This window comes from Mycteria americana, chromosome 5, assembly GCF_035582795.1.
Source record: "Mycteria americana isolate JAX WOST 10 ecotype Jacksonville Zoo and Gardens chromosome 5, USCA_MyAme_1.0, whole genome shotgun sequence".
Classification (NCBI taxonomy): domain Eukaryota; kingdom Metazoa; phylum Chordata; class Aves; order Ciconiiformes; family Ciconiidae; genus Mycteria; species Mycteria americana.
Window position 1 is genome coordinate 54762356 of NC_134369.1, and position 27649 is coordinate 54790004.

At 37.2% G+C, this 27649-nt stretch overlaps 1 protein-coding gene across 1 annotated transcript in view; it reads right to left on the bottom strand.

Moving 5' to 3' along the window:
• Window positions 1-14202: 14202 nt before the first annotated feature.
• Window positions 14203-27649, bottom strand: part of EFCAB11 (EF-hand calcium binding domain 11) — a 74553-nt gene continuing 61106 nt past the window's right edge. The window contains 1 exon segment of the mRNA XM_075501635.1: window positions 14203-14302. Coding sequence (XP_075357750.1) covers window positions 14203-14302 — 100 coding nt within the window.

The following is a 27649-nucleotide window of genomic DNA, read 5'->3' on the forward strand; positions in this document are numbered from 1 at the left end:
CTTTCCTTTACGGTTCTGAACAGCAAATGCTGAGAAAGTGCTAAGTTTAATTATCGTATCACATATACATAAAAATCACTTTTCATTCTACTTATACGCAGCTACATTCAAGGTGGAAAGCTGAAACTGAGATAATACTAATTCCAGCTACAGCTTCATGCTGCCCCATGTCAGGTGTCCCCAGTAATCCACCTAAAGAAGGACGATGAGGAGATGGGGATGTTCAGTGGACTCCTGTGGCTCTTGCCCTGTTGTAGTCTTCAGAAAGTTCACCTGAAATCCGGCTGAGGAAGGTGTCTCCTGTTGCCTCACCATGGTGGCAGAAATCCATGTCTCAGCCTGTGCAGCTCTAATCACAAGCATGTTAATAAATTGCTCAAAGAACAAAAAAATCATGTGGTCACTTTGTCTGATGCCCCAAGTTTACAGAGGTATTGAGCAGTCACTCATGTTGTCACATTTCTTTTTCTGTAAAAGCAAGTGAAATCACCAAATCAGGTTGCCTCCAATTTATTTTTTTTTTAATGCAAGGAACAGATAACCAATTGTTCAGAGATGGCTGAGGCAGGTCTGTGCCTAAACCCAGGAGCTCCTGCCCCTCTCTCTGTCCTTAGCTGCTGCATGGACTGTGAGAAGAGTTGCCCTTCATGCCACCGACATACCAGCAATTTGAACAATTCCTACCACCATCCATTGCAAAATCGTTATGTGTGGAAGATGGCATCGACATCCAATGTGCTGCCAAGTCCTGGTGTTTTGGGAGGAGCTGGTGAGGGAATGACAGCATTACCCCAGGAGTCCTAAAAGCGTGAAGATGGGGACTCGAATTTTTCTGCCCCAGAGGAGGCCTGGCGTTGTTTCGGGCGGCACAGCGGGACTGCGTGACCACCCAGCGCTGCACACGGCGACCCGGTGCGGGAGGCGGACTCCAGCCAGGAGGCGAACAAACCCTTGGGGTGTCCCTGAGGCAAGAAAACAAAAACACCTCAAGAATTTACAGACCTCCACTTTGTATCAGGACAGACTGTGCAACACCTCCAATGTACCTCTTCTGCATTTCTTCTGAAATTAAAAGAAACCACCTCACAAGCTGTTGAGGCAGCACGGGCTGGTGGTTCCCTGTGGGCCATGGGGCTCCCCGGGGTGGCAGGGCAGGGCCTGGCAGCCAGGCCCGTCCCACCCCCCAGCCAGGAGCAGGGCACCGGGGGCAGCCCCAGCCCCGGGCACCAGGCACCTCCCTGGGGTCAAGGACAGGCCGAGGCTGGGCCAGGATGTGGGCCTGCAGGTAGGCCCAGCTCGGCGGGGCCCACGGCCGGGCAGGGCTGTGGGGAGCTGGAAAGCAGCCCTGCTGCAGCGTCACTGGGGCAGGGGCTGATGGCCCTGGGGGGCTGACATGGGGTCCTGGGCCATGGGCAGGGTGGGGGAGACCCTGGGGAGGCTGGCAGGGGCAGTCAGGCCTGTCGGTGTTCTCAGGGCCATGACATGAATTCTAATATTCTTATGTTTTACCCTCTCATACAGATAGATACAATACTAAAGAGCAAAAGCCCCTCTGCCATATCTGACAACCTTCATTAATATTATTTCTGGCTTCTGCTTGGAAAATACATTGCTAATATCCATATGGGCGATGAGATGCCCAAGATGCCCAACAGAGAACAAACAACAGGAGTACAAACACTCCACAGATAGAGTCAGAGAAGTCTTCATTCAGGACACCTCATTATTCACTTAATTATTCATTTTGTTTATTTACAGTAGAGATATTACACATAATATGGTGTAAACCCCCAGCATCCTCAAACACCAGATGCTGGTTTTTCTCTCCAGTCCCAAAAGGAAAAACCAAAGCATCACTGTGAGAATTAACAAAAAAGCCCAATTAAATTCCTTGCCAGAATGTTAATTTCGCAAAGATAAAAGCAGCAAATTAATAATAAGCTTCTAGTCACCTCCCTTATCACTTTTGCGCACATTTGAAATGACAATAATCTGTGTTTAAAATGGACATTATCAGGTAGACAAGCAAATTCTAAAACTGATTTTAAAATAGCAAATATATAATGCTTCACCATTTTCTTGTCTCAAATACAGGTCGTAGGGAAGAACTGCTAAGGGCATTGCTCCATTGAACAACAAGTTATGCACAAATGTTGGTATAAAGACACAGGAGATGAGAAGTCTTCACGCAGAATACAGAGGACCACAGCAGGGGCTGGAAGGATCTGAGAGGTCGTTCTTTCATCTCCCTGCCCCATGGCAGAATGGGCTATACCTAAGCTTTTCTTGGCAGGTATATGTCAGCCTGTTCTTAGAGGCCCCCTGTTAATGGGCATTTGACAGCTGCTCCAGGCAATAGGTCCCTGCCAGTCACTCCCTGATCATTAAAGAGTTTTTCCTGCTTTAAACTAAATCTCACTTGCTGCAGTTTAATCACATTACTTTTTGTACTATCAATGGACATAAAGAAAAGGATTATTTTTTTTCATATCTGCAAGTCTTTTGTGCATTTGAATAAAGTTACCACATCCTCGCTCAGTTTTCACTTCTTCCTGGGATTTTTCCCAATTGCTCTGACACTACCCCCTGTTTTGGGGGGACCAGGGCGATGCCATACACACTTGTGTCAAAGGGAGTTTTGCCATTTACTGCAGCAGAAGCTGGCCTGAGCCCCAGCCACCTTTGAACCCTGCTCTTGCCTGCCATTTCCCCCGTGCCACAGAAGCCCTAGCAGTGTGTGATAAAATGGGCTGAAGGCTTCACACTGCCATTCCATGCTCACAGTAAAAACTAAATTTTTCAAGCCCAAAACAATCAGGTATCTTTCAGCCATATTTTCATTCCATTTAGAAAAATTATTGTTAAATGCACATTTCTTAAAAGGTTTTGACAAGGCATTGCTCTTTTTTTGTATCAGGGTCCTACAAAATCATTAAGCCTCACAATAAACACACTTCTATTTCATGTGTTGGACCAAATCAGCACTTTCATTATCAATGAGCAACACATCTTAAGTTCCAACCAGACGGCACTTGAGCAATTATGCACATATATTATCTGGTGGAGGGAGGAGAAATATGAAACATAGCTTACCAACCTACTGTTGCCCATGTGATTTTTATGATAATACCAGAGACTATTTCACAGAGGTGAAATATTTAAGCTTTCTGTTGATTGCTTCAGGAAGGGGCATTAACAGGTTTTGCAAAACATGCAAAAAATGCAGAAAAAATTCACATAGCTGGAGATAAGTAAAATCGGTCAGAAAACAGTGGAGTAAGGATGTTATCTCAGCAGGAAGAAAGATGAACTGAGTATGTACCCTCTTCTTAGAGGCAGAGACCCTTTTTGACATGTTTGGGGAGTACTTTGCCTACTGGGATCCTGTGCCAGGACAGGTACTGCCACAGTAAATATTCCTGAAATAGTGATCAAGAGTATCTAAAGGAAAGAAAAGATTTTATACTGGACTTCATGCAGTTTCCAGCATAGAGGCTTTAAAAGTCATAAAAATACAAAATTTAAGATAAACCTAGCCCTATATTGCAGGTAAGTGAACATCACATGTATTTTGCAATATACAGTAACAGTGTAACTGTAGAGTTAGACTAACTGCTATGCTCTGAAAAGTGACTATAAAATCATATCATGGTGTTTCTTGTTTATTGGGCACCAATGATTTTTGAATCAGCTCTAAGTTCTAAGTAAAAAGATGCTTCACATAGTTGCAAATCTTCCAACAAAACTTCCAACACAAGTAGACAAGTAACTAAATTACTCTTTTCATGCACTATCATCAGAATTCAAGGTTCTCCCAACAAAATAAAATCTTCACTGACACCTCTGATTCCACTGATTATGGACGGGATATTGAAAAATGTCCAGGGGTATTTCTCTGCTGTGGAGCACAATACAAAGACATCCACAGTTAGCAATAGATGAACTACTTCAGATGTTGAAAGCAGCTCAGCTTCAGCTACTTTTCACTGACATAAATTAGCTCATGCATATCTTTATGTCCTGAGTCAAGCCCTAAGGTATTCATCAATGTGTTGTACGTAACTTCAGTGAGCAAGCCACTAATTTTCGTAGACGCTTTTGAAAATCCCACTTTTACCTTCACTGGTGCCTATGTAGTCCTGCCAGTGTTGGATTTGCATTGTGTGAAAAGGAATACAAATCAGCAGACACAATTACTATTGCTATTACAATTATGCCTATGGAATAAAAATATATCAAACAAAAAAGTTTCATGTTAATATAACTGCTTTTGTATGAAAACCACACTTTCACTTGTTTGTGTATCTCTTTAAGTGCATTTCTAGTGTAATTTTCCAAGGTATTCTCAATTGTGCTGAGATGCTCTGGTCAGCCTGACGTGACGCTGACAGGCTTCGTCTAGTTTGTTTCTGGACCCTTTACAGTTCTGTTCGTCAAAACAGTGTCCTTAGTAAGTCTCTATCAGCATTCCTGCTATACAATCAGCAGGACTGTTTGAAGACAGTAACATATTTAAACCTTCTCTTTGTATGTAACAACTTTACCAACAGAAGTCTAAATTTTGTTTAAACTAGTGTAAACTAAATTCATGCTGTTGAAAAGTAAATAGAAAAGAAAGTAGAAAGGAATTTGAAGTCATTCATGTCAGTGTGAAGATTCAGACTACCTCTGGAAAGCAGCGAAATACAATCTGTTTAACGTTTGTCTTGGCTTCAGATTGTCCTTCAGAAGAATTTTTAGGTAGACTTCCCAGGGATATACGCTCAAAGGGTCCTTGCATTAATTGAGATTTTATCTCCTGGAAATCTCCACTTTTTCATGTAATAACAGGATGTCACGTCCATAACCATTGTGTAACAGAAAGAGTGAAGAAAACCTCTAAAGTGAGAGATGGAAGATAGGTACTTCAATTACTGCCATTCACTCGGGAAGATGTAATATTTCCTGGAATCGGAGATACTCTGTACAAGCTCTCTGAGAAGCCCACAACTTTAAGCACATACAAAGTTACATAAAAATAACCATGCCTATGATCTTCATTTGTTCATTTTATACCATTTTAGGAATATAAATGGATGTTCAAAAGAGTATAAACTACATTTACAGTCATTCTAACATCCCTTTGCAGTGTGTGTGTGACATAAAAAGGCCTAAATATAAATAAAAATTGCAGATAATGCATGAGATAATACAATACCCAGCTAATCAGAAATCACAGGATGGTACTATACTTACGTCAATCAACACATTTCTAAAAATCAGATCTTGTTAAATAAACTTGATATGATTTTCCTATGAAATTACAAGTCTGGTGTATTAATGTTGTTCTGATATGACAGCCTCTGTGAAGCATTTGACTCAGTACTAAACAACTTTTGGATTTTTAAATTACTGTATAAAAGCAATGCAGCATACGCTAAAAGGATTCAGTGTCAAAAAATACCCTCATTTATGAGTTTATGAGGAATCTTTTCTGAATTATTTTCTAGAAGACTCATTTTGTGATCTTTCTTTATTAATATGTTATTCTTTAATGATTGTGTTAGTTTGTAGATTAAGGAAGACTTGCAAATAATTAAGTGGACAGCTCATTTTTTACCACATTTAAACACTTGATGCAATACACAAACCACATTGGGCACATCTTTGTGAAATACAGGGATATGTCATCGAGAAAAAATAATTTTCTTCTTTTCAGCCCAAACAGATAGAAGTTTTGAAGTAAAATATAACTGAAGATTTTCCACCTCTTCTTCTGCGTGCAAGTCCATCTTTGGATCTTTCCATCTTTGATACCAAGGTCCCCGTTAAGAGCTATAGCTTTGCTGGAAGCACGATAACAGTCATTTAAACAGAAGTAGGTGTAAGGGAGAGCAAAGCTGCCACTGAAGAATTTCCTCTGTTGTCAGAAGGCTGTGGAACACTATTAATTAGCAGTTAAAATCTAATCTCATTTGTATGCTTCCTAGAAAAAAGGAGCATGCTGTAAAAGAACAGTGAATGACATATCTATATGAAAGATCATACAAAAAGATCATATACTTTGAAAGCCTTTGACTGTTTACATTTTCTTATGACAGAGTCTAGGTTTTGTTTTTTCAGTGATGTTCAGAAGGGTCCAAGCCATTTCAAGTTTAGCTTAGCCTGTGTTTAGCAGTTCTTGTAAAAGTAAATGTGTTTTTTTTCCCTCATAAATCTTTAAGAGTAGCAGTGTACCCTCCAACTTTCTTAATCCGGTGACTATGGTTGCTGGGGCAGTATGAGGGGACTGAACCACAGGTAGCATCCAGGCTTGTGTGCTCTTTCTAAATTGTGTTTCCCATGGGCACAGTTGGAGACAGGCTGTTGAACTAGATGGACCACGGACCTGACTGACCCCATAGGGCATTTCTAAAGTTCTTACGAATTCAGTAGGACAAAGGTTCCTGAACTTCTTAAAGTCCCTTGGCCCACGTACACCATTTCTAAATTTTTTTGTTCCATACTATAGTTAGAGAACTGCCATAGAGAACAGAGAACTGCAATGATGAATCACTGCAATGGAGAACTGGTACAAATCAGAGAGGTACAAATATTTTCTTTATGATCCTACTGTTCTTTTTGCCATGACCGGCTCTCAACTAGATAGCCAACATAATTTCTCACCCTTGACTTACAGTCCTAGGTTCTATATGTCTAAGAATTGGTCTTTTCCTGGTCTAAATTTTAATACATCATACCAACTTGTAGATTGTGACAGTTTTCACAATTAGGAGCAAAATATTATAATCATGGCAACAATGTAAGCATGGTTTCTGAGCAGTCTTTGTCAAAGGCACCTAATAAGTTTCAGTATTAAATGATTTTTTAATAAATCTGGATGGATGACTCACTTTTCTTAAGCTCCAGTAAATTTAGGTGATTTGCTAAGTTTAGAAATCCGCAGCTGTTCTCATGGATCACTGTGAACAGAGAAAATCTCTCTATGAAGTAGTCTCTGTCTGATCATTACACACCCAGGTTGTGGCGCTGCATAAAGATTTGAACGCTACTTGCCTAATACGGCAGATGAAGCACGGGAGAGCACTGCAGAGGCTTCTCAGCAGATGCCGAGGAGGGCTGCTCTGCCGTTCGGAGCAGCACAGCTGTGCCAGCACAGCGCAGCACAGGACCCAAACCTTGCTTCTAGGCAGCATTGTGCATGATAGTGCCCTGCGGTGTACAAATACACCAGTGGTCAAGTACCAGTCTGAGCATCTACCTCATGCTCTCAGTGAACTGCGGGAGTGAGTCTGTCTTATACGTGTCCTATTTTTAAAAATTCTTCTTTCTCCTCTTTATTCATATGAAGCATCTCATTTTAAAAACCTAAAAATGCAGGCTGATTCCTGCAGGATTTTCAAAGCTATGTATGTAGTTAGTGCATGAACTATTAGATTCCAGTAGAAGCTAGCACTTAGCTGCCTCAACCGTTTTGCAGATTACAAGAGCCATCTTCCTATTTATTTAGGTGCTTAAATATTGCAAATAATTTTACTTCTAATTTTTATTTCTTATTTATGATACAGATATATGTATTTTTATTTATGGTAGTAAAGATAGATAATGTATGAATGAAGATCATGGCAAAAATAAACAGAAATCTAACTGCTGCCTAACATCATTTCTGAATTAACTGTACATCCATCTCACTACCGAATCTTCAAATTATTATTATTAGAGCTATAGAACGTAAAATGGGAGACATTATTATGCTGCTATATAAAGCCACAGTTATTTCCACAACTTCAGTAGTGAGCACAGTTCTGATCATCTCAAAAAGACTGTAGTAGGACTGAAAAAAACACAGAGAAAGGAGCAAGTGTGATTCAAGACAGAATCACTTCTATAGCTCAGGACATAACAGAAGGTAGCTGTAAACCTCTGGCTGCTGCACACACAAAGTGTGCCAGCGAGGCATCACTCTTCTACACCCCTACTGCTATATGGGTAATCATCAATACTGCCAACTGCCAGGGACTGGACACTGGAAGAGGTGGATCTTAGGTCTGTCCCATACAACAGTTACCATTTTCTGGCATTTAGCTTAAGTTTCAGGACTCTGCTTTTCATCTTTTACATGGTGAAATTCTGTCTCTGTCCAGACAGAGCTTTTGGGCTCCATCATCTCCACTATTCTGCAACTGACCCTGTAGGTCTGGCTTCAGGGCAGTATTAAAATTTCCAGTAAAGTGTGTTCATTTCACAAAGCTAACTATGAAAACCTCACCCCCCACCCCCATTTAATTAAATGTATTAATTCAGATCATGAGCCTCTCAGAAAAAAGAAAGCTTAAAACATGTTGCTAACCTATTTGTTAGCTTATCAGGCAGTGACCTATCTTCCAAATGGGGACTTGGAAAATCTAGGGTAGTTGGGGTCCTTCTTCAGGGCTGCTTTCTTTGGGCACAGCATATCAGTTCTGGAATAGGGCTTCCCTCTTCCAAAACAATGCTGTCAAAAGTCAGAATTTAATGTATTTCATCTTCTGAGGCCTTTTGAGACAGTTAAATGTGTCTGTGTGCTGCTTCCCCCACAGACTGGGCAAGTAGAACTTCAAATGAGTGGTTATATGTGCTCTTTTATCAATAGAATTTCATACTACTAACTCTCAAGATTGCCCTTAGCCAGGAATAGGAATGCTAACAAATATCTGACACTTACAAAATTAGTATAATGTTTGACTATGACATGATTCCATAGCATCTGTTACATCTCAATATGTCACTGAATATTTCACAATTATTTAACATCTATCACAGCTTTCTTCTCCAAGAAAGATTACGTATTTCAAAGTTCTTTCCTTTCTAGCATAAATCTTCTGAAGCTACTAGGGTTTTCTCAGTAAACCTATCTCAAGTCTTTCAACACAGCAACTCATCCTAAGATGTACTATTGTAGGTGTCTTATTTTTCATAGCTAGTTTGTAAGCCATCTTTATCTACGTTCTTCAACATTTGCTTGTATTTAGTAAAGTCAATGGTAAAAGAAACAGAATTTTCACCTTACATACTAAATTTATTTAAATTAGAATGACTCTAACAGAATTACATATCTAAATGCAAACTTGACTGGAGTGCACATAGAAATACTCCTCCTTGGTGTCAGTGAGAGATTTCATCTGACTAAGGCTGAGATTTTCACCATAGCGTAGGTATCAAAGCAATTTTAAACACCAGACCCCCTGGCTAACTCTACATTAGCAAATACTTCAGTGCAAAAGCAGTGGTTTAGCATTATGATGCCATGGGTGCTGAGTCACTAGATGAGATGTTCTCACCACACATTTTGTTCAAAGTTGTCTGAATAGAAGCTATGCCACAGAGCTGTGGCTTTCTTGTCCACAGGATCCTCCACCCTAGGAAACTCTCTGCCATCCTTTTGTCTGTCTCATGCAGAAGACAGTAGCATGTCACTGCCCTGTCTCCTTACGGTCTCAAATTGAAAAGCAGCTTTATTTCTGTTCCTGCTCATTTCTGGCTGATACCGTGATGCTGGTTGCCAAACTCTGCCCCCACTCTAAGTTTGATCAACATCCAAAGGTCCCATTGAAGGGACTAATGAAGGCCTGGAGCCATGGAAACAAATCCAAGAGGACACTGTGATGGCAGCAACACTGGCTTTTCTTTCAAATCAAAACCCAGACATGGAGAATGGGATGCCTTGCTGCTGTGACTGTTTTGCTGATGGTCCGCCAGACTGCTTGATATATGCTGGAGTACTTGGAGAACTTCATGGTGGTGCCAGCTAGTCATCATTCAGGCTCATGTCTCCATTAGGTATTGAAACATGTTTCTTGCATGCGCAGAATAGTCTTCTAGTTTACTTTCCTCCAAAATGAATCTTGATTTGCACGCACCATAATGACTCTGCAAACTGAACCAATACACAGCAAGTGAGGAAGATCAGGGGATTCACTTCAGAACCACACTATGTTTTCAGCCAAAATGTTAATGCATGTGAAACCTCTGGGGTCTTTTAAAATTCATCACTAATTTTTTATTTCTTGCAAATAAGAGGCTCAGATATGGATCCTTAAATAACTATGATTAAAAAACCCACTTGTTATTCCTGTTTCTTATAGACAACGGTGCAATGTATTTTCTCAAATTGTTATTGGCAATCTCTACACAAAAACTTATACAAACAGGTCTGACTCTTTTTTACATTTGGGCAGCCTTCCCAAAGAACAGTGTTAAGGAATCAAAGCAGGGATGCAGCTTTAATTCATACTAATTTTAAGACTGCATTTCATTGCCAGAGAAGTGTAAAGCTGATATGTTATAGTAAATGAGAGTCATGCCAAAGCTTTTCTTTGAACTGTGACATTTTGTGTGTCAGCTAGTTACTGGGTTTGACTTGTCAGCCACCACCCACCCAGCTGATTAAAGATAGAAGACAGTAACACTGCCACAAACCTAATGTATTATCTTTACACTAAGTTTTATTTTGGGAACCTTATAGGGACATACTGCATATTCTATCATGTACTGCACATATGTATTTTTTGATTCTTCTGATTACTGAATAAATGGATGAAATACTTATTATTTGATACACCAGGAAAAAAAGTAAACAAAATATTTCAATGAGGACGATCTTGATATTGGGCTTAATTATCTCAATTCTTTTTCAGTCAAAGCTCTCCCAGATTTCAGTATACTACACTGTGCAGGCTACCAGGAATGTTATGTTGCCCAAAGACCACAGTTTAACAACCACTCATTCAATCGATAAAATAATAGAATCACAGAATGGTTTGGGTTGGAAGGGACCTTTAAAGGTCATCTACTCCACCCCCCACCACCACCCCCGCCCGGGCAGGGACATCTTTCACTAGATCAGGTTGCTCAAGCCCCATCCAGCCTAACCTTGAACACTTCCAGTGATGGGGCATCCACAACTTCTCTGAGCAACTTGTCTAATCTAAATCTACTGTCTTTCAGTTCAAAACCGTTGCCCCTTGTCCTGTCATTACAGACCTTGGTAAAAAGTCTAAATCATCCAAATCCTTTAAAAGGAAATTACAGATTACTAGATTTCAACAGCTGTAGTGAATTACAGAAACACCAGGGGAACAAAATTATATAATCTATCTATTTGCTATAAAATGGCAGCAATAAGCTATGTGTATAAAGAATCCATTTGCAAACAATTTATACAGATGATTCCTCATTTGAAAACTTGAGAAAAGTAAATACTCTTTTTATGGATTTTTTTTACAAGGAAATCCTGCTTGTTAAGTAACTGAGGTGTCAGAAAACAACAAAAAGTCTACATAATAAGAAAACAAATGTGCTCATAAACTTGGAAAAGATAGTATAACATTCTGGTAAGTAAATCCGGAAGATCCACCTCTGTGCTGTTCCATAGGGTACATGAATAATTATTTGTTAAAGAGCTTTGGCTCTTCAGCTACTGCAACTCATTTTTTCAGTGCTACTGGTTCAGCCACAATTCAGTTCCCAGGGTTGTGCCAAATATGGTAGCCACCAAACAAAAGAAAACTTCTTATCTGGGCTCATATCATTGATGTCCTTACACGCTTGGAAATGTTGCGGATAAGAATGTAACCTGCTAATGAGTGTATAGTCCCAATTTATGTCACTCTAGAGTTGACATGAGTTGTGAGAGTTGCAGCTTGTAAGCTAAGGCTGATCACAGCTCTTAGCTCTGCCGACCCTTTCATGTTGACCTTTCATGTTGAGCTGTTACACTAGCAGTAGAAAACATACAAAATGAAGAGCATGTGGCCTCTTTCATCCAATAGCTGGGTAGCTATTGCTTTTATTGTTTCCTAAACCATTACTGAGAATAGGCCACCACCTAACCCACCTAATAAATGTAATTCCTAATTTTATCAATTTGTAGTGATAGCTGAAGTGTTTCTGCAGTTTGCTAGCCAAAACCCACATAAGCACTATCTAGTAATTAATTTGTATTCAACTATTCAGTAGGAAGAGTGTCACCAGGGCCTACTCAGTTCCACTCGGCTGTGGTCATCTGCAGTTTCTTTCTGTCAGTCCCCATGGGAGGAGAAACGAGAACACTTATGATCCTTTAATACAGTTCTCTTATTTTCTAAAAAAATTTCCAACATGGTAAAATAATTTAATTGACCTCTCCTGGAGTTTATGTTCTCAGTAATTCAAGTTCATAGCAACTTTTCAAGTTCTTGAGAAAATGAGGGTTGAGAGCATATGGAAATAAAGGAGATAGATAGAGAGCACTTTCCTCTCTAGAGTTCCTTGCCATATATACAAGATATATATATTTCTTAAAATGAAAAGCATACAAAGACCTTTCTGTCTGTTATAATACTTAACAGAAGACTGTACTTGTACAGTATAGCAGATATATTGTCAGATATTTAGACAACAAACCACAGCCGGACTAGAAATATAAACAAGAGGCCATAGATTTTTTAACTGCTCCTTATGAACTAAATAATTATTTTTTAAATAAGTAAAATAATAAATAATGATAAAATAATATATTATAATAGAATAATATTGCATGGATTCAGTGTTTAGGAAGGGTACAGGGCTTGGGCACCATAAAAACTCAAGTCTACTGACCAAAAAAATACAATGTAAGTAATATCACAGCAAACCATCATACATTTTTTCACAAATGTGTCTAGACCTGTAGCGACTATCTCTGTGGGATAATAATTCAATCTCCTGCATCTCAGAAGAGGCTGTGATGGTATTGCTAATTAACATCCATAGTGATGATTCTCTTATGAAAGCATTCATCTACTGGGAAATGGCATTTCTAAGGCAAAACCTCCAATCTGTTAGCATGTCTTGCCATCACCTTTCAAAGGTAACACCAGTTCGCTCCCACTGATTAGCACATCAAGCATGCTATTTGAGTTACAGCTCATTTCATCTAATGGATATCTGGTTCTTGATATCTGTAAATTGTACCCTGGAATACCTCACTAAAATTTGAAAGAAATTGGAGACTCTCTTGACTTAGGAGTAGAATTGCTACTCTCTTCCTCTTACTGATCATTATTATTTGTTCCTTATTTACAGCAGTATTAAGTACGTGCTACAGTCTGTAAGCTCGCTTGAGGAGGGGATTGCTTCTGGACAGTTTCAAAAGAAATCTCTAATCCACGCAATTTAACAACTGGCAGGTAAACAGAAATGAAGCAATAGAGTGGACCATATGATCAGAGACAGTGCCTATAATGAAAACTCTATTATCTGTTACTATTAATATGAACACACAAAGGCAGTAGGAAGTAAGTGCTCACAGATAAAATAAATTGAATAAGAAAGATTTATCTCACTATAGCACAGCTTGGATGGATGTATATAAAGTTACAGCAGGCAAGAACATCTCCCAGTTACTGGGTAAGAGAGAGAGAGAGAAGGGAAGACAATGACAGATTCTACCTTATACTTCCCCTCAACTCTTGGGAAATTCTCTGATCTTGCTAAAGTAGATATATCCAAATTCTTCCCTAAAAGTCAGCTGAAGGTTTGAATACACAGAATTTTCAGCCTGCGAGACTGAGGTCCGTGACGTACACGTCAAAGATTTATTCTTATCTCCATTTAAAAAATGGTTTTTAAAAAAAAGCTAAGTCTTTATGGTTACTTTACTTCCTTACATACACAGTTCTTGATAATTGTTCAGAATTAAATCATGTAGCTACTTAACCAATAAATGTTAAATTAAAAGTAATGTGTAATATATAAAAAAGAACAATATATGAAAGTGAAACAATAAAGGAAAGACAAATATACTACTGATTTAAAAAAAAAAGGCGTTATCTGCCATAAATTTAATCAGTTTCTATATGTGTGAAATATTTTGGTCTGTCAACAAAGGGCTGTTGAAAAAGTGAACAAAGAAATTTCACAGTAACTGGAAATCAGAGTTGCTCCTTTTTCATCTGTTAAGTCAAAAAGTACAAAGTTGCAGTTCCTAACTAGGGTGATTGGGAATCAATTGAGATTTCAAATATTTTAAGTATTCTACACACATATACACATGTAAATTAATACACCCAACTTGTCAACAGTAAAGCTTCAAAGGCTGTTCTTCAGAGCTACACTTACAGTCAAAGTTCTTAAAATGCTAGCTGAAACAAATGAAGTTTCATTGATTTTTAAATATCTTGAGATCTGAAGTTTTCACTTTGTCTTTTCACCAGAGAATATTCTTTAGGCAAAGTACACTGGTGATACTTCATCTTGTCCGTACTTCATTGCAGATTCAAACTCTTTGAAGCTGATGCAGCCATCAGAATCCCGATCGACTTCTCTGTAAGAGAAAAGAGATTTGGTATTTAAAACCCAAAAGACATTATGTAAAACAGACATTGTACTTAGATGTAGATATCCAACACCAATATTGTTTTTGAAGAGCTCAAGAGTCTGACCGCTTGAATTCTATACAAAGAATTAATGAACTAAAAAATGCTTTTTGTGTAGTACATCTCATATGAGGATCTCAAAGCTTTTTAAAAAGAAGAACAAGCATCATGTGTCATCAACAGGAGGTGAAAGTTAATTACAATATGACCTGTGCAAATTTAGCACTTTTAGCACAAATTTAGTTCTTATACCTCATCCCTAATTCCCCAAATTCAGTCACCTGTGGCAGAGATCCTCAAAGTTCCATAACGCAACATGCAACCCAAGACCTCTAGGTCTTAAGATACCGCAGACTTACATTTAAAATTTCCCAAATTGCCCCATGACCTTCCACATGCTGCAAGAAACAAAGATTATGTTAACAGGAGACCTACTCCTTGTGGTTGCAAGAAAACAAATCTGATTTGTATGTTAGTATATGCTAAAGTGGATATTCCAATAGTAAAAAAAAGTCTCTGAAAAGTAAGAGTTGTTAACATTTATTTCCACTGCATAAGCTGATAGAAGATGGCAATTCAATTAATGCCATTAACACACAGGGCTAAGTTTTATCAAATACACTTTGCAAAATTATTTGATGCAGTTATAAATTAGGCTGACAAAATAGTATTCTGTAAAGTATTTGTCTTAGTTCTGCCCAGCTTTTTTACTAGAAATATGACACTTATACAAAAGTTAAAACTAAAATAATTAGCTCATCATCTAAGAAAATATTTGATTGGTTTATACCAATGCACAGTCCATAATTTTATTCATAATCTGGAACAAAATTTATGATTATTACTGATAAAATGTACAGATAACACAAAGATTGCTAGAATTATAGTGCTGCAAACTTTGCCATCACCATTAGTGTTCAATGGGAGTATTCCTATCATCTTGTAGTATGCAAAATGGATGCATCTTCTACATAGACAAAACTGAAAATTAAAAAATAATCCATGCTGTTTCATAGAGACACATTTTATTATCCTTTGAATGCCCTGGAAATTTCAAAGAGATTCTGTACCTTGAAGAAGTAGTACAGTAATTCAGTTTTAAAGAAAGCTGTACACAAAGGGATAGGATGTCCTGTTTGACACTTATTCTAAATGCACTCTTGAGAAAAGCCTCGTAAAGGTAAAAGAAAATAAGTTATTTACAACAGCTTCAAATACAGAAACACAGTTACAAAGGTTACAAAGACTGATAAAAGAAAACAGAAAACTGCTTACATCTGCCTATCCTTACCTCAGTTGCAAGCAGCTTCTCTAGATTACCCAGCTTTCAAGACATCAGTGACTATCAAATCATGGGACTGAAGAAAGATTTATTCCGATAAAAATACTACATCTTTAAGTTTGTCTTCACAGAAGAAGGTCTTGATTTGGAATATGTGCTTCCCCTTTCCCTGAAGAAGTACTGTTTAGATTAAAATGTTATTATTCTCCCCTTCAATAAAAATTATTAATCTTCATCTTTTTCAGGAATCCCTCAGACTACCAACTTCCCACCTCTTCAGAACTTTTAACATCATTTGGTAAGATTCCTCTCATCTCTTGGCAATAAACGATCTGTACTAGTGCTTAACTTTGCTATCAATGAACTATGAACCTCTTGTGAAGTAGACTTGGTCAGACAAAGTTTAAGCCGCAAGGTGCAATGGTGAACCTGACACGGCCATAAACATATGAAATGACACCCTGTCATTATGGAAATATTTAAATGAAATTAATTCCTTCAGGTCATTGTTGCTCTAGATTAAGAATAAAACATGATGATATTCTGTTGCTTTTCAGGTAAGGACAAGTTTGAGATGATGATCACCCTTAATCAAGTCTTTAGGGACAACATGATAGCTGGAGATGGACCAGTGCCTCAGTTTCTTGGTGAAAGGGATCCTTTCAAACACCACATGTTATAATACAAAGAAATGCAAACATATTCACCAGTGAAGGATGAATGCAGGTCATAATTACAAAATGGAGATGCTGTCCTGGAAAGCAGTGACTGAAAAGGACTGAGGAGTCATAGACAGTAATCAAATGAAGATTATCTCCTATTGCAATGCTTTACATAAAAGGGTGAATACGATCCTTGAATAAGGATAATATTTAAAACACATGCAAGACTGATTTTATTTCAGAATACAATGTTAGGAAAATTATGAAGGAAATACTGTGTCTACTTTCTGGTGCCTGCACTTCAAAAAGGATACTGAGGAACTTAAAAGAATTGAGAAAATAACTACAGTAATTATATGAGTTCCAGAAAACATGCCTTACAATGAGACATTAAAATACTCTCTTCAAAAAAAGATTGGAGAACTGATCCAATCAAATCAAGACCATAAGTATCTCTCTTTGGAAAATATTTTGGATAGTAAATATCTTTTTAAGCTTACAAGGAAAGACATGATGATTGGCACAAGTTGAAGCCAAAGCTAGAAAAATTTATAACTTAAATAAGGTGGGTTTTTTTTAAATGAGGTTGATGAAGTATTGGGGTAACTTGAGGATATGGGAAGTGATACTTCCTTGGTTTACCCTCCCCTGGTGTATTCTCTGTATGTTCAGGAGTTTCCTAAACCACACATGTATGTCTGCATGTAACTATTCATGATGTATATTTATTGCATGGGTTTGTCTAACAGCTTTTTGAATCACTGTGAAGCCCATGGCTTGAACACCTGCTCTATGATTAAGTACTACCTCTTATTTGTTTTGAACCTGCAAGTCGTTTGATACTCCTTATAATTTAAGTACGCTTCCCAGTGACTATATGTATCAAAGGGTGCATAAAACAGATCTTTTTTTTAAAAACAGATCAACCATTGAAGCATTTTTTAACAAAAAGCCTATTCTAATGGCAGTAATTATTATTATAACCTGTGCTATTTGCAAGTAAATTAGTTCATTCAAAGAAAATGTACAGATTTAAATACCTGAGAGAATGCATAATAATCAAATAGCAAAATCTATTTTTTTAATATTATGATGTATTCTCAGAATTTAATTCTGGAAGATCACTTCATGAGTGTTTTAGAAGTTAGTGCTGACAGTCTGGCTAAACGGAAGTTAATGGGAGTTTTGCCATTAATTTTCAGGAGGCAAGGATTTCACCCACAATATCTGAGTTATGGGCATAAATCACATCTTTAATGTTTATATTCACTACGTGTGCCTGTTTGGAAGCTGCTCTTGAAAAATGGCCCTCAACTTTACATGGTGTTTGTTCAACACCCTGAAAGCCATTAAATGACTCTTTGAATTAAGAATCACTTTCTGAGCAACCTTTCAGCAGAGATTAGCAAAATATGTTGGGTGATAAATAAATGACAAATAAACTGGTAAGTAGTTAGCTGTTGTAATCTGAAGAAACACTACATCTATTTAAACGTTATGGATTTTTGGAACATTGCCAAAAGTAATCTGAAAGTGAGAATGGCCTTGGAGTGTTAAATTTTCATTTTCATCTAGCTGAAGCAAATGATACATTCATCCTTGTGATTATGAAAATACTATGTCACAGCATATTGATCTTTATTTCACAGGTTACTATTCATTTAACACTCTTAGTAAAATATATATAGATATTTCAAGGTATGTAGTGCCTCGGGTAGATTGTCTGATCTTTCACTGAAAATTGAGTAATAATCAGTATCACAAGTTACTGACTGTGAGATATAAATTATTCTCTTATACAATTAGGTAATTGAAGACTCCCAAAATCACCTAAGTGTATTTTCATAGGAAACCGGATTAGATAAATGGTACTTTCCTTCTGACAGGAATATTTTAACCGTAAATCTGAGTAGAGTAAATGGATAACTTAAAAGACTAATGTTTAATATAAGTTGCCTCTTGAAGTTTCATGTTTATTAATTCACTGAAATGAGTACTTATCAGAAAAATATCTACGTGCAAATATAGCATAGCCTTTTATTTTATAAATAGCTGTGTATATTAATCAGTCACTTGAGCTTTTTCCCAGCTAACCCCACAACAATTTATATACGGTCAGATCTTGTAGTTCCTGAGATAAAAAGACAAATACAGAATTTGGCCATAATATTTCCTCTTTTTGTATGGAAAGACTCTCACATAAGCACTACTTCTTAAAGTAGGCACACAATTTGAAATATACTTTATCTATCTGATTTATACATCTTTTTTTTTCATTAACCCATCATATCTGTCTGAAACATGCAAAAATATAGATCAAAGATTTTAATTCTACCCTGTATTTCTCTCAATAATTCAGTATCTGTCCTAAGTGGTAAATCAGAGAATTAAGCAATCATTTCTATTACTTAAAAAAGAGAGTAGTGAATGCACTGCAGAGCGAGCAGAGACTGCCATTGAGTTGGCTTTCAACTGGTTAGCTCAGCAGGACAAGCCCCAAAACTCGAATAAGAGCCAGGATAAGTTAAACTCTGCTCAGATCTCTGATGCCGTGGCCATACATCAGATATATGCAGGTGAAGACGGTGACTTAAAACTAGCTTAGATTTCTCCACTAGGTAAACATCCTTAGAGATCATTAATTATACTACTAAAGATGGATGGTCCTCACTTTGACTTTGAAAGAACTGAAGTTAACCCTTGGGAAGGAAGTTTTCCTTTAATCTGTTTTATGCAGGCAGAAGTTTTCATAGAGATCAGTGAAGAGAAAACACCAGATTTATCATGTAAATGAAATACAGGAAGAGAAATATAACATATGGGATATACCACTGAGAATGAAAACTTCAAGGTTCCTTCTCACAGCTTTCTACAGGAATAGGGGTTCACTTTGGTTACTGCTCAAAAAAAAAAAAAAAAAAAGTGTATTTCTTTAAAAGTGATAGAAATGTTTACTCGACTTTCCAAATAATGTATTGTCTAATGTATGACTTAAAAATATTAATGATACATTAAGTTTGGGTAAAACAGCATTAACAGTTACCACATCTAAATATAAAAAGTCTACTTTCTGTTTACAAATAAACATAAAATTAGACATTTGAGGAATTTTAAATTCTTTTTTCCAAACACTTGTAGTTTCCAGTTAACTGAGGTATTATGAGAAACAACAAGTTACAGAGGCCCCTACTTTCCATACACAGTTGCAATTTATCAAATGCCTACAAAAGGCATAATACATGGCCTTTTATGTATTGCTATATAACAACCATTTGCTCAGAGCAGATGAAGATATAATGACATGTACCATGTGTATAAGTAACTTATTTCTGTAATAGTCCATGCACTAGAGTGATTTTCTTAATTGGCGATATTTTTTCGTCCATACTGAAAGGCTTAGCAATATTATATACTAGTCCTCCTGAATTAGAGACAAAAGCATGCCAGGCACACAAGGCTGGGTCTTCAAATCACAATTTCTCTGCAGTTTACATTTCCCTGGTTTTAGGACATACCAAGAATAGCAGTGGTTTTTCCCTATTTATTGCAGCCATACAAATGAGGTTAAGCATTCATACACATTTCTATCGTAAGTCTCCAAAATCTATATATATCAAGTTCCTTGCTAGCTCATTATTTAGGTGTATACTGTGAGTAAAGAGAAGTTGTGCATTTTATTTAAATTATTTCAGAGAAGTGCTAAGGAGTGCAGTTTCCTGAATTACCATGCTAGATTGCATCTGAACTGCTTTTAAGTGCTGTGAGCCATTCAGCAGTACTGCCTTGCAACTCTTACAATACATTTATTGTCTCATAAATATTTGCTACATTTCAAATGCTGTATCTTACCTAGACACCAGAGGCCAGCAGGATTGCTGGCTATGAATGATTTAGGCCTAGAGTCCTTTTTGCAAGTATTTCTGGGCATGGTTCTTTTATGCTTAAGTTCCTGGCACCATTCAGGTCTAACAATGTCTGCCTTACCTTCACTCTTCTGGCCTGGCTGTGAAAACCCAAAGCTCATTTTCTATTAAAATAACTTTTCTCATTGTATTATTTGCGGAAATCTAATATGAACGTCATAGGGAGCCAGCCTACACAGGAAACCCATGGTGATTTCATAAGGAGAAGGCACCTAAGAACCCCACTGCCTTTTTCACTAATATCAAATGATGTTAAATTTTGATCTAACTTGTATTTTCAAGGAAGCAGAAGTGCTGAAGAAATGCAACTTACCTTGTGACCCAGGGATCTTCCTTTACTGCTCCTCTACTATTTCTGACGCTATCTTTCCTCTGCCTCAGTCAGAATATCTGGATTCAACTTCCAAGGGAACCATCTTTCCCGTTAAAACTTTATCATCCATTGTATGTGCCCCGGTGATAAAATTTTCCAAATTATGTTTGTCTACTGCACGCAAATTCTGTTTAACCCTGTTACTGACATCCTTTTCTTCCATGTTCATGTGCTCTGTAGAGCCACTTGTTACAATGTTCTCCCAACCCTCCTTGATGCACTGAGATTCAAAGCAATATGGGTAAATGATACTTGGCTCTCATCCTGTTGGTCCTCGTTTTACCTTATTCCTTGTGACTTGAACAATGCCAAAAGATCTGTCGGGTAATATGTTGCCTGCCTGCCATGAGTTGAAGATGACTGCTTCACTGCCTTTTTCGTCAGATTAAATGTTAAGAACATGGGGCTCAGAATTTTCTTTTATGTCTTCACTATCTGACTGACAACTTCGATCCTGACTTTTTTCTTTGGGAATTACAATACAAATAATAATTTAAAAACCCTAAAAATAAGACAATTTACAAATACAGGTCTGTTAAACATGCTTTCCTACTATTTGGTCACAGTTTTATAAATTAATATTGGCTCCAATAGGCAACTATCATAAGCTAGAAAAATAAGTCATATTAACCAGAAAAAGCCCTTTTTTTTTTCTCCTATGCAAACTGCTTATGGAAACAGCAATGAAAAGAAGAGAACATTTTCTTAGACTTTCCAAAGTACCAGAAAAACAAACAGGTTCAAAAATGGAAACAAACAGATTCATAAAAATATTCCATATGACTACAATACAATTCCAGAGAGTAAGCAGAAATTTCACTTGAATATGCATTAAACTATACAATGACCATACAGATCTGTGGGTCTACAACAGCTGGAATCTTGTATTTCACAGTTTGAATTGCTCTGAGGAAGAAACTCAGTACTTGACAATTATTCAGAAAAAACTACCACCACCAAATAACTTGAAAACAGTTGCCAGAAACTGCACAAATTGATCACATATATGTAATCTCAACAGTTTAAGAATAAAGTTTTCACATCCAGAGTTTAAAATTGATTATATCTTTTACATCCGATTTTTATTGCCGTTACATTTATTTTATATTTTTAAATAAACCACCTGGGAATAATTTAAATCAGAGCCAAGACTTTCACTGCATTTAGAACCAAAGCTGTCATACTGATTGAGCAGTGAGAGTAAAAATTACACTTCATGCAAGGAGTCCCTGCTGAGGACAAAATGACCCACCAATTGAAGATTCAAGGATGACAGCTTCTTCAACAAGCTGCCTTCTCTTCTGATTAACCAGCTGGTTCTTTCTACTCATCCTGCTTGCTTCCTTGTTGATGGGATTCCTGCAGAGCTCCACAGCTGTTTTGTTACTAATGCGTATATTAATTTCACTTCTTTAAAAACCCAAGTGTTGAGAAAAGACATTCTGATCTGTAGTAAACACGGAACAATTATGAAGATACCCCTGGTTTTGCTTCCTGAAACAGGACGTGCTATTGGAGTACTAGCAGTCAGAAGTTTCAGTTAGGTAGGAGAGCATAAGGAAGCATTTAAATTGTCATAGAATTAAATTACTGTTAAGGTAGAAATGCACTTCACTTTACCTTCGATGCTGTTCAGTTTTTAAAAATTATTTTTAAAGGTAGACAACAAATGAATTACTAACTGAGGGGAGAACTGCACCAGTGATATACTACCTTCAGTTGTTTCTTCTCTGGGATAAATACTGTCCTTTTTTTCTGAGTGCATGGCCTGACTACTGCTCTTAATAACTGTAATATACTTAATTCTTGATGCCCAATTTTCTGCCTGCAATATTCCTTATCCATTGATGTATGCTTTCCCTGATTTTCTTCTCTCTGAACAACGGAAATAGTCTTGGACACCCTAGTCCTGCCAAATTTTGTCCCTGCTTTCTTAACTGGTTCTGTTTTCTGAAGTCTTTAACATTCATGCCATGGTCGATCCCATCTGGCCAGTAGTGGTACCTGGGCAGAGTAACTCTTCAGTTTATTTCTCTGCTTCTCAGTGAGCAAACTACCCCAAACCCTCTTCTCTTGATCACTTCTGCCACCTTTTTCTGCTGACCAGGAGAGCTCCACAGAAGAACCCCTGAGCCTCTACTTCTCTGAGTACGTGTCCTAGCTCATCTTGCATTTTTCGGTGTGCGACTGCCCACTGTTGCTTGTCTTCTCATGCCTTCTCACTCTCTTTCACTTACAAAAAATAATTTACCCTTTGAATATAAATGACCCTTGCTTATGTCAATCTTTTTTACTGCTTTTGCTTGTTCTTAAGCTTCTGCCCCTTAGAAAAGATCTACTGAAATCTGCAAGAATCTCCAGTTTTTATAAGTGAATTAAGAAATGACTTGCGGAGCTCAAGAAAGAATTGCCATTTGGAATCACAACCAAATGTGTGTGTTTCTGGGGGATTTATTTAATAAGCAGTTGTAGGAACAACATCAAGAATAAATATTTTCATCCCTGACTTGGAATTAAGTAGAATTTATAATATATGGTAGGTATTATAACAATATCTAATAATATAATTATATATACCACGTAATATATAATATATGATATAATACTTAATAGGTAATATTTAATGTGTAATATAGACTATAATCATTATATAACGATACAATGTTATATAATATTATAATTATAAATAACATATAATTTATGGATGATTCAGAGAATGATGCAACAGTCTGTAACATGGAAGACATGGTAGTTGGATACAACAGTCTGAATTGTGCATTAAGCTTGCCTGTTCAAACAAAATCACTTTTTGCAGAGTCAAAACTAGAAGCCTAGGAAAAAGAAATGCAGATTATATCCCCAATGGGAGGTTTATCATAGAAAGATGATCATAAAGAGCTCTGGAATCTTAGTGGAAAAGCAACCCAGTGTGAGCTTTTAAGGAGCTGTCAAGACATAAAAAGTGAGCTCATTTTTAGTTACACAAATAAGGGAGAAGTGTTATTTATGCTGCAGATGCAAAATGCCATGCATAACACCAATACTGGAATACTGCATTCAACTCTTGTGTCTGTTTTTCTGAAGAGAATATTTAGACGATGCAGAAATGTAACCTGCCAAAAAATCATTTGGAAACAGAAATTGCCCAAAGGAATTCAGTTCCTCCGTTTCCATCAGACGCCATTGACATGACCGTAGTGTACCTCCATAGAGATGATACTTAATATCAAAGGGCTAGTGAACAAGAACCAGTGACAAAGGCTAAGGAGAGACAAAATGAAGAATAAAACAAAAATGTTTAAGAAAAAATGAGTCAAATTGTATAACCTGTAATGTACAAATATTCAAGATAGTATCTTCAAAAAATCTTAATCACTATACTTATGTCAAAAGTTCAGATATTCCCTCATCTCTTCCCATTTTACTAAGTGTAACTGCTTTAAAACCATCATCCTTGCTGAGGACTAGACACCTAACTTTAGAGCTACTAATTCTGCCTTTAATTACTCAGTAAAAGCACTGAGGCTGACTCAGAGATTGACTGTTGTCTCCATAGTACTAACTCATCAGCTGAGGAAAAAAGGGAGTTTAAAGTCAAGTTTTTAGTTATATCTAATGTATTTAATATTTTCATCCTTTTATCTCCTCTGAATAGATTTATTTGAAAACATGAAATACCTTACTTCATGGTTAACATATTCAACTATTTTTAGCATTCATATTCATCTTCTGCTGTTGCCTAAAAGCCCCAATCAGGCTTGGGGTCTCATTTAACAAGGAACTATAAAATACAGAAGACAAAGCCTGGAAAAAATGAGCTTATACCTAAAAAAGAAGACATGAAAAAAGCTAATCAAAGTAGATGAGTACTAGTCCACCCAAGTGCTGCCTAAATTGGAACTTAGGTTAAAACTTCCTTAAACTCCAGGTGGCAAATGGTCACCCTGCTTTCCAGAGCCGCCAAACCTTTGAGATGGCTCATTAGGCATCACCTTGCTTAGCCAAGGATTCCCTGTGTGACAATCGTTTACCCTTGTTCACCTAGGTTTGGGAGAAATGGAGGAGAGCATGTACCCACGTAAAGCTCCAGTTTGAGCAGATGGTCACTTGCGCTCTCCTCGTGTTCCTTGGAGAAGTGCAAATAGTTAAATCGTCAAGCAATCAAGTGTCCAGTTCTGTCTCCTCCATATCTTAACTTTTTTTTGTTCTAACACTGAAAAAGAGGAATACTGTTCTCCAGCTAACTTCCAGATTGCAGGAAGACACACACACATACATATATTTCATGGTTTTTCTTATTATTTAAAGCTGCACTCTCAGATCTTGCAAGCTAGGTAGGATCAGATCTGAAAAGTTTACCTTTCATGAACAGCCTGCTTGTTTCTCATGCTTTCACATGCACATCTGCTCATCTGTGTGCAGCTGCCATGCTGCAGCAAGGTTCATGCTTTGAGCTTCACAAGTTAAGACGGTAACTTGACGTGGTAGCACTCTCTGGACACATCTGAATCCAATGTCACATTCAAAATATATTCTTGCTAAATCTTGATTATTATGTTCTTGTTGCCTACACTTTCAACTGGATACTACCAATCACCCGTCTTGATCTGAGTTTATTGCAGGACATGGGATAGAAAGCACGTTACGGTCTCTGTCAGACAATCCACAGTATGAACGCTGTAGTCATCCCTGCTCCTTCTTTTCAACCTCTCTACAGCATTTGACATGGCTAATGAACTGTGAACTGTATGTAAAAGAGGCCGACTGTTTTGAAACAGTTTATTTCAAGAGAGCCATAGCCAGAGAGGAGCAGTAGAAAAATGTACCTCACAGTTCCATTTTTCTTCAACCTTATTTAAAACACAGACACAGAGACTGAAAGAACTGGAAAGGTGTCATGAACTCCAGTGAAAACACTATGTAGGCATTACAAAATTCCACCCTTTTATCATATTGTGTTGAATACAGTAACACAATGTCACTAAACTGCCTCGGTACTTGAGCTCATGGATAAAAAGCAGAAGGTGGAAGCAGAAACTGAGAAAAAGGTAAGTTCCACTTGATGGCAGGAAGAAACGCTGTGGCACAGTGAAGTACCTACGGGCTGGTGTTACACAACCCCATTTAGGCAAGTCAGTCTATAATTTAGAACTGATCCTGGACTTCTCTCTCTGACAATAACTTTAAAACAGGTACAAGAATTCATCCTGTCTTTACTGTTGATGATTTGGCCTCTGTAATACATGCTTTTGTCACCTTTCAGCTGGACTACAGCAATGCAATATCCTGGGCACGAAGCCATTAGCCCTTAGGAAACTCAAAATAGTACGGAACACAGCAGCACATTTCCGCTGCAACCCAGGGTACTATAAGCACATCAAATCTGCTTTCATCTCTACACTAGCTCCTGTAAAATACTGAGCCAAGTTTTATGTCTTTGTCGTTATCTTTAAGGCGTCCAGTGGTCTAGGAACAGAATACCTAAAGGATCAACTGAGAACCTGCAGCTCTGTCCCATTAAGGACAAAGCTTATTTTGTGCTGTAGATAGAGCTTGACAGAGAATAGTCTGAAGCAGTTGAACAAATGCTCATAACATCTAAAGCATCATCATTTGCTATTGAGTACAAGATGTACTTTTTGGATCTTAATCTCAATAACTAGTTCTTTTGTAATAATAATACAGCAGTTTGAAACAAATTCACAAAAATCTAACAAGTTTTTGTTTGCTGTAATAGGAGACAATGAAGGAAAACAGAATTACACTTAAGTGTTACACCTATTTGTTCTGGAAATGACTCAGCTACAAAGACAATAAAGTACATATAAATATCTGAGTAGAAGAGTGTTTGCTGTTTCTTCCAAATGTAGTGGCACTGTGTCTTACGTGAACCAGGATATTCTATGTCACTGATGATTAATCTAATTGTTAAGAAAAAACACATTGGAAATACGTGTTTTAGAAACTTTTAGGAAAAAAGCAAAATATTAAGAGGTAACATAAACATTTCCAAAACACTTAAAAAGTTTGAGATCCAAAGTGTAATTTATTTTCAGTGAGACAGAATTGTAAATGCTTGAAAGACCCAGAAAGTAATGTGTGTGTTAGGCATTTTTAATAATTCCATTTAAATTTTATTAGACAGTAATATATTTAAGGTGATTAAAAAAACTGAATTTCTCATGCCACATCTCGCATGCAAAGATTAAATTAAAAAAAGGACTGAAAATCCAGAAACACTCTGCTCAGCAAAGGACAAATATAAATGAAAATTTCTTTGGGGACATACTAATCTTAGTGTCTCTGTACAAATTACCAAAATGGATGCCATATAAGATTAACTAAAATATTGGTTTTATCAACAAAACCTGTTCTGTAATCAGTTCACCTGAGGAATACTAACAATTATATAATCGTGATGTAATAAAAGCTTTTAAAAACTGATGATTATTCAAGTGAAAGGTCCTGCCTCCCATTAAGCCTTCTCTGAGGCATCAAGTTCCCATTCTCTACAATGAATTCAGGTACAGAAATACTTCTTAATTTCTTAATTGTATTTATTAGTATCAATGTAAATAAGAGAGTTTGAAATCTTACCTCTAGGATATCAGTTCCTGCTAGAGGGGTTTATACTCTAAATGTCACTCAAGTCTTCAAGTAAAGGGACAGTTACAAGGAATGATAAATATATTAACATTAATGGAAAGAAATCCATCTGTCTTAAACACTGTGATACCAAAAAGGAGATCAAATAATTTCTATTTCAAATATATAATCAGTACCACCTTGAAGTTGATTATAAGATGAAAGAAATGGGACAGAGATGATAATCATTCAGTCCCTTAAGAACAGCTATTCTGAAGAGCTTTTCAGTTTGTGCTCAACAGTATTCTGGTATGTTATGATCCAGCTAGAAAAGAAGTATAACGATGAGGAAAATTATATTTCCAGTAACAGAGAATTTTCACAGTAACAGGAAGTCCTACAAAAGAAATAATAGAGGAAAACTGACCCCTTTAACAGATGGTGCCATAGATGAGTGCGCCGATGCAGTC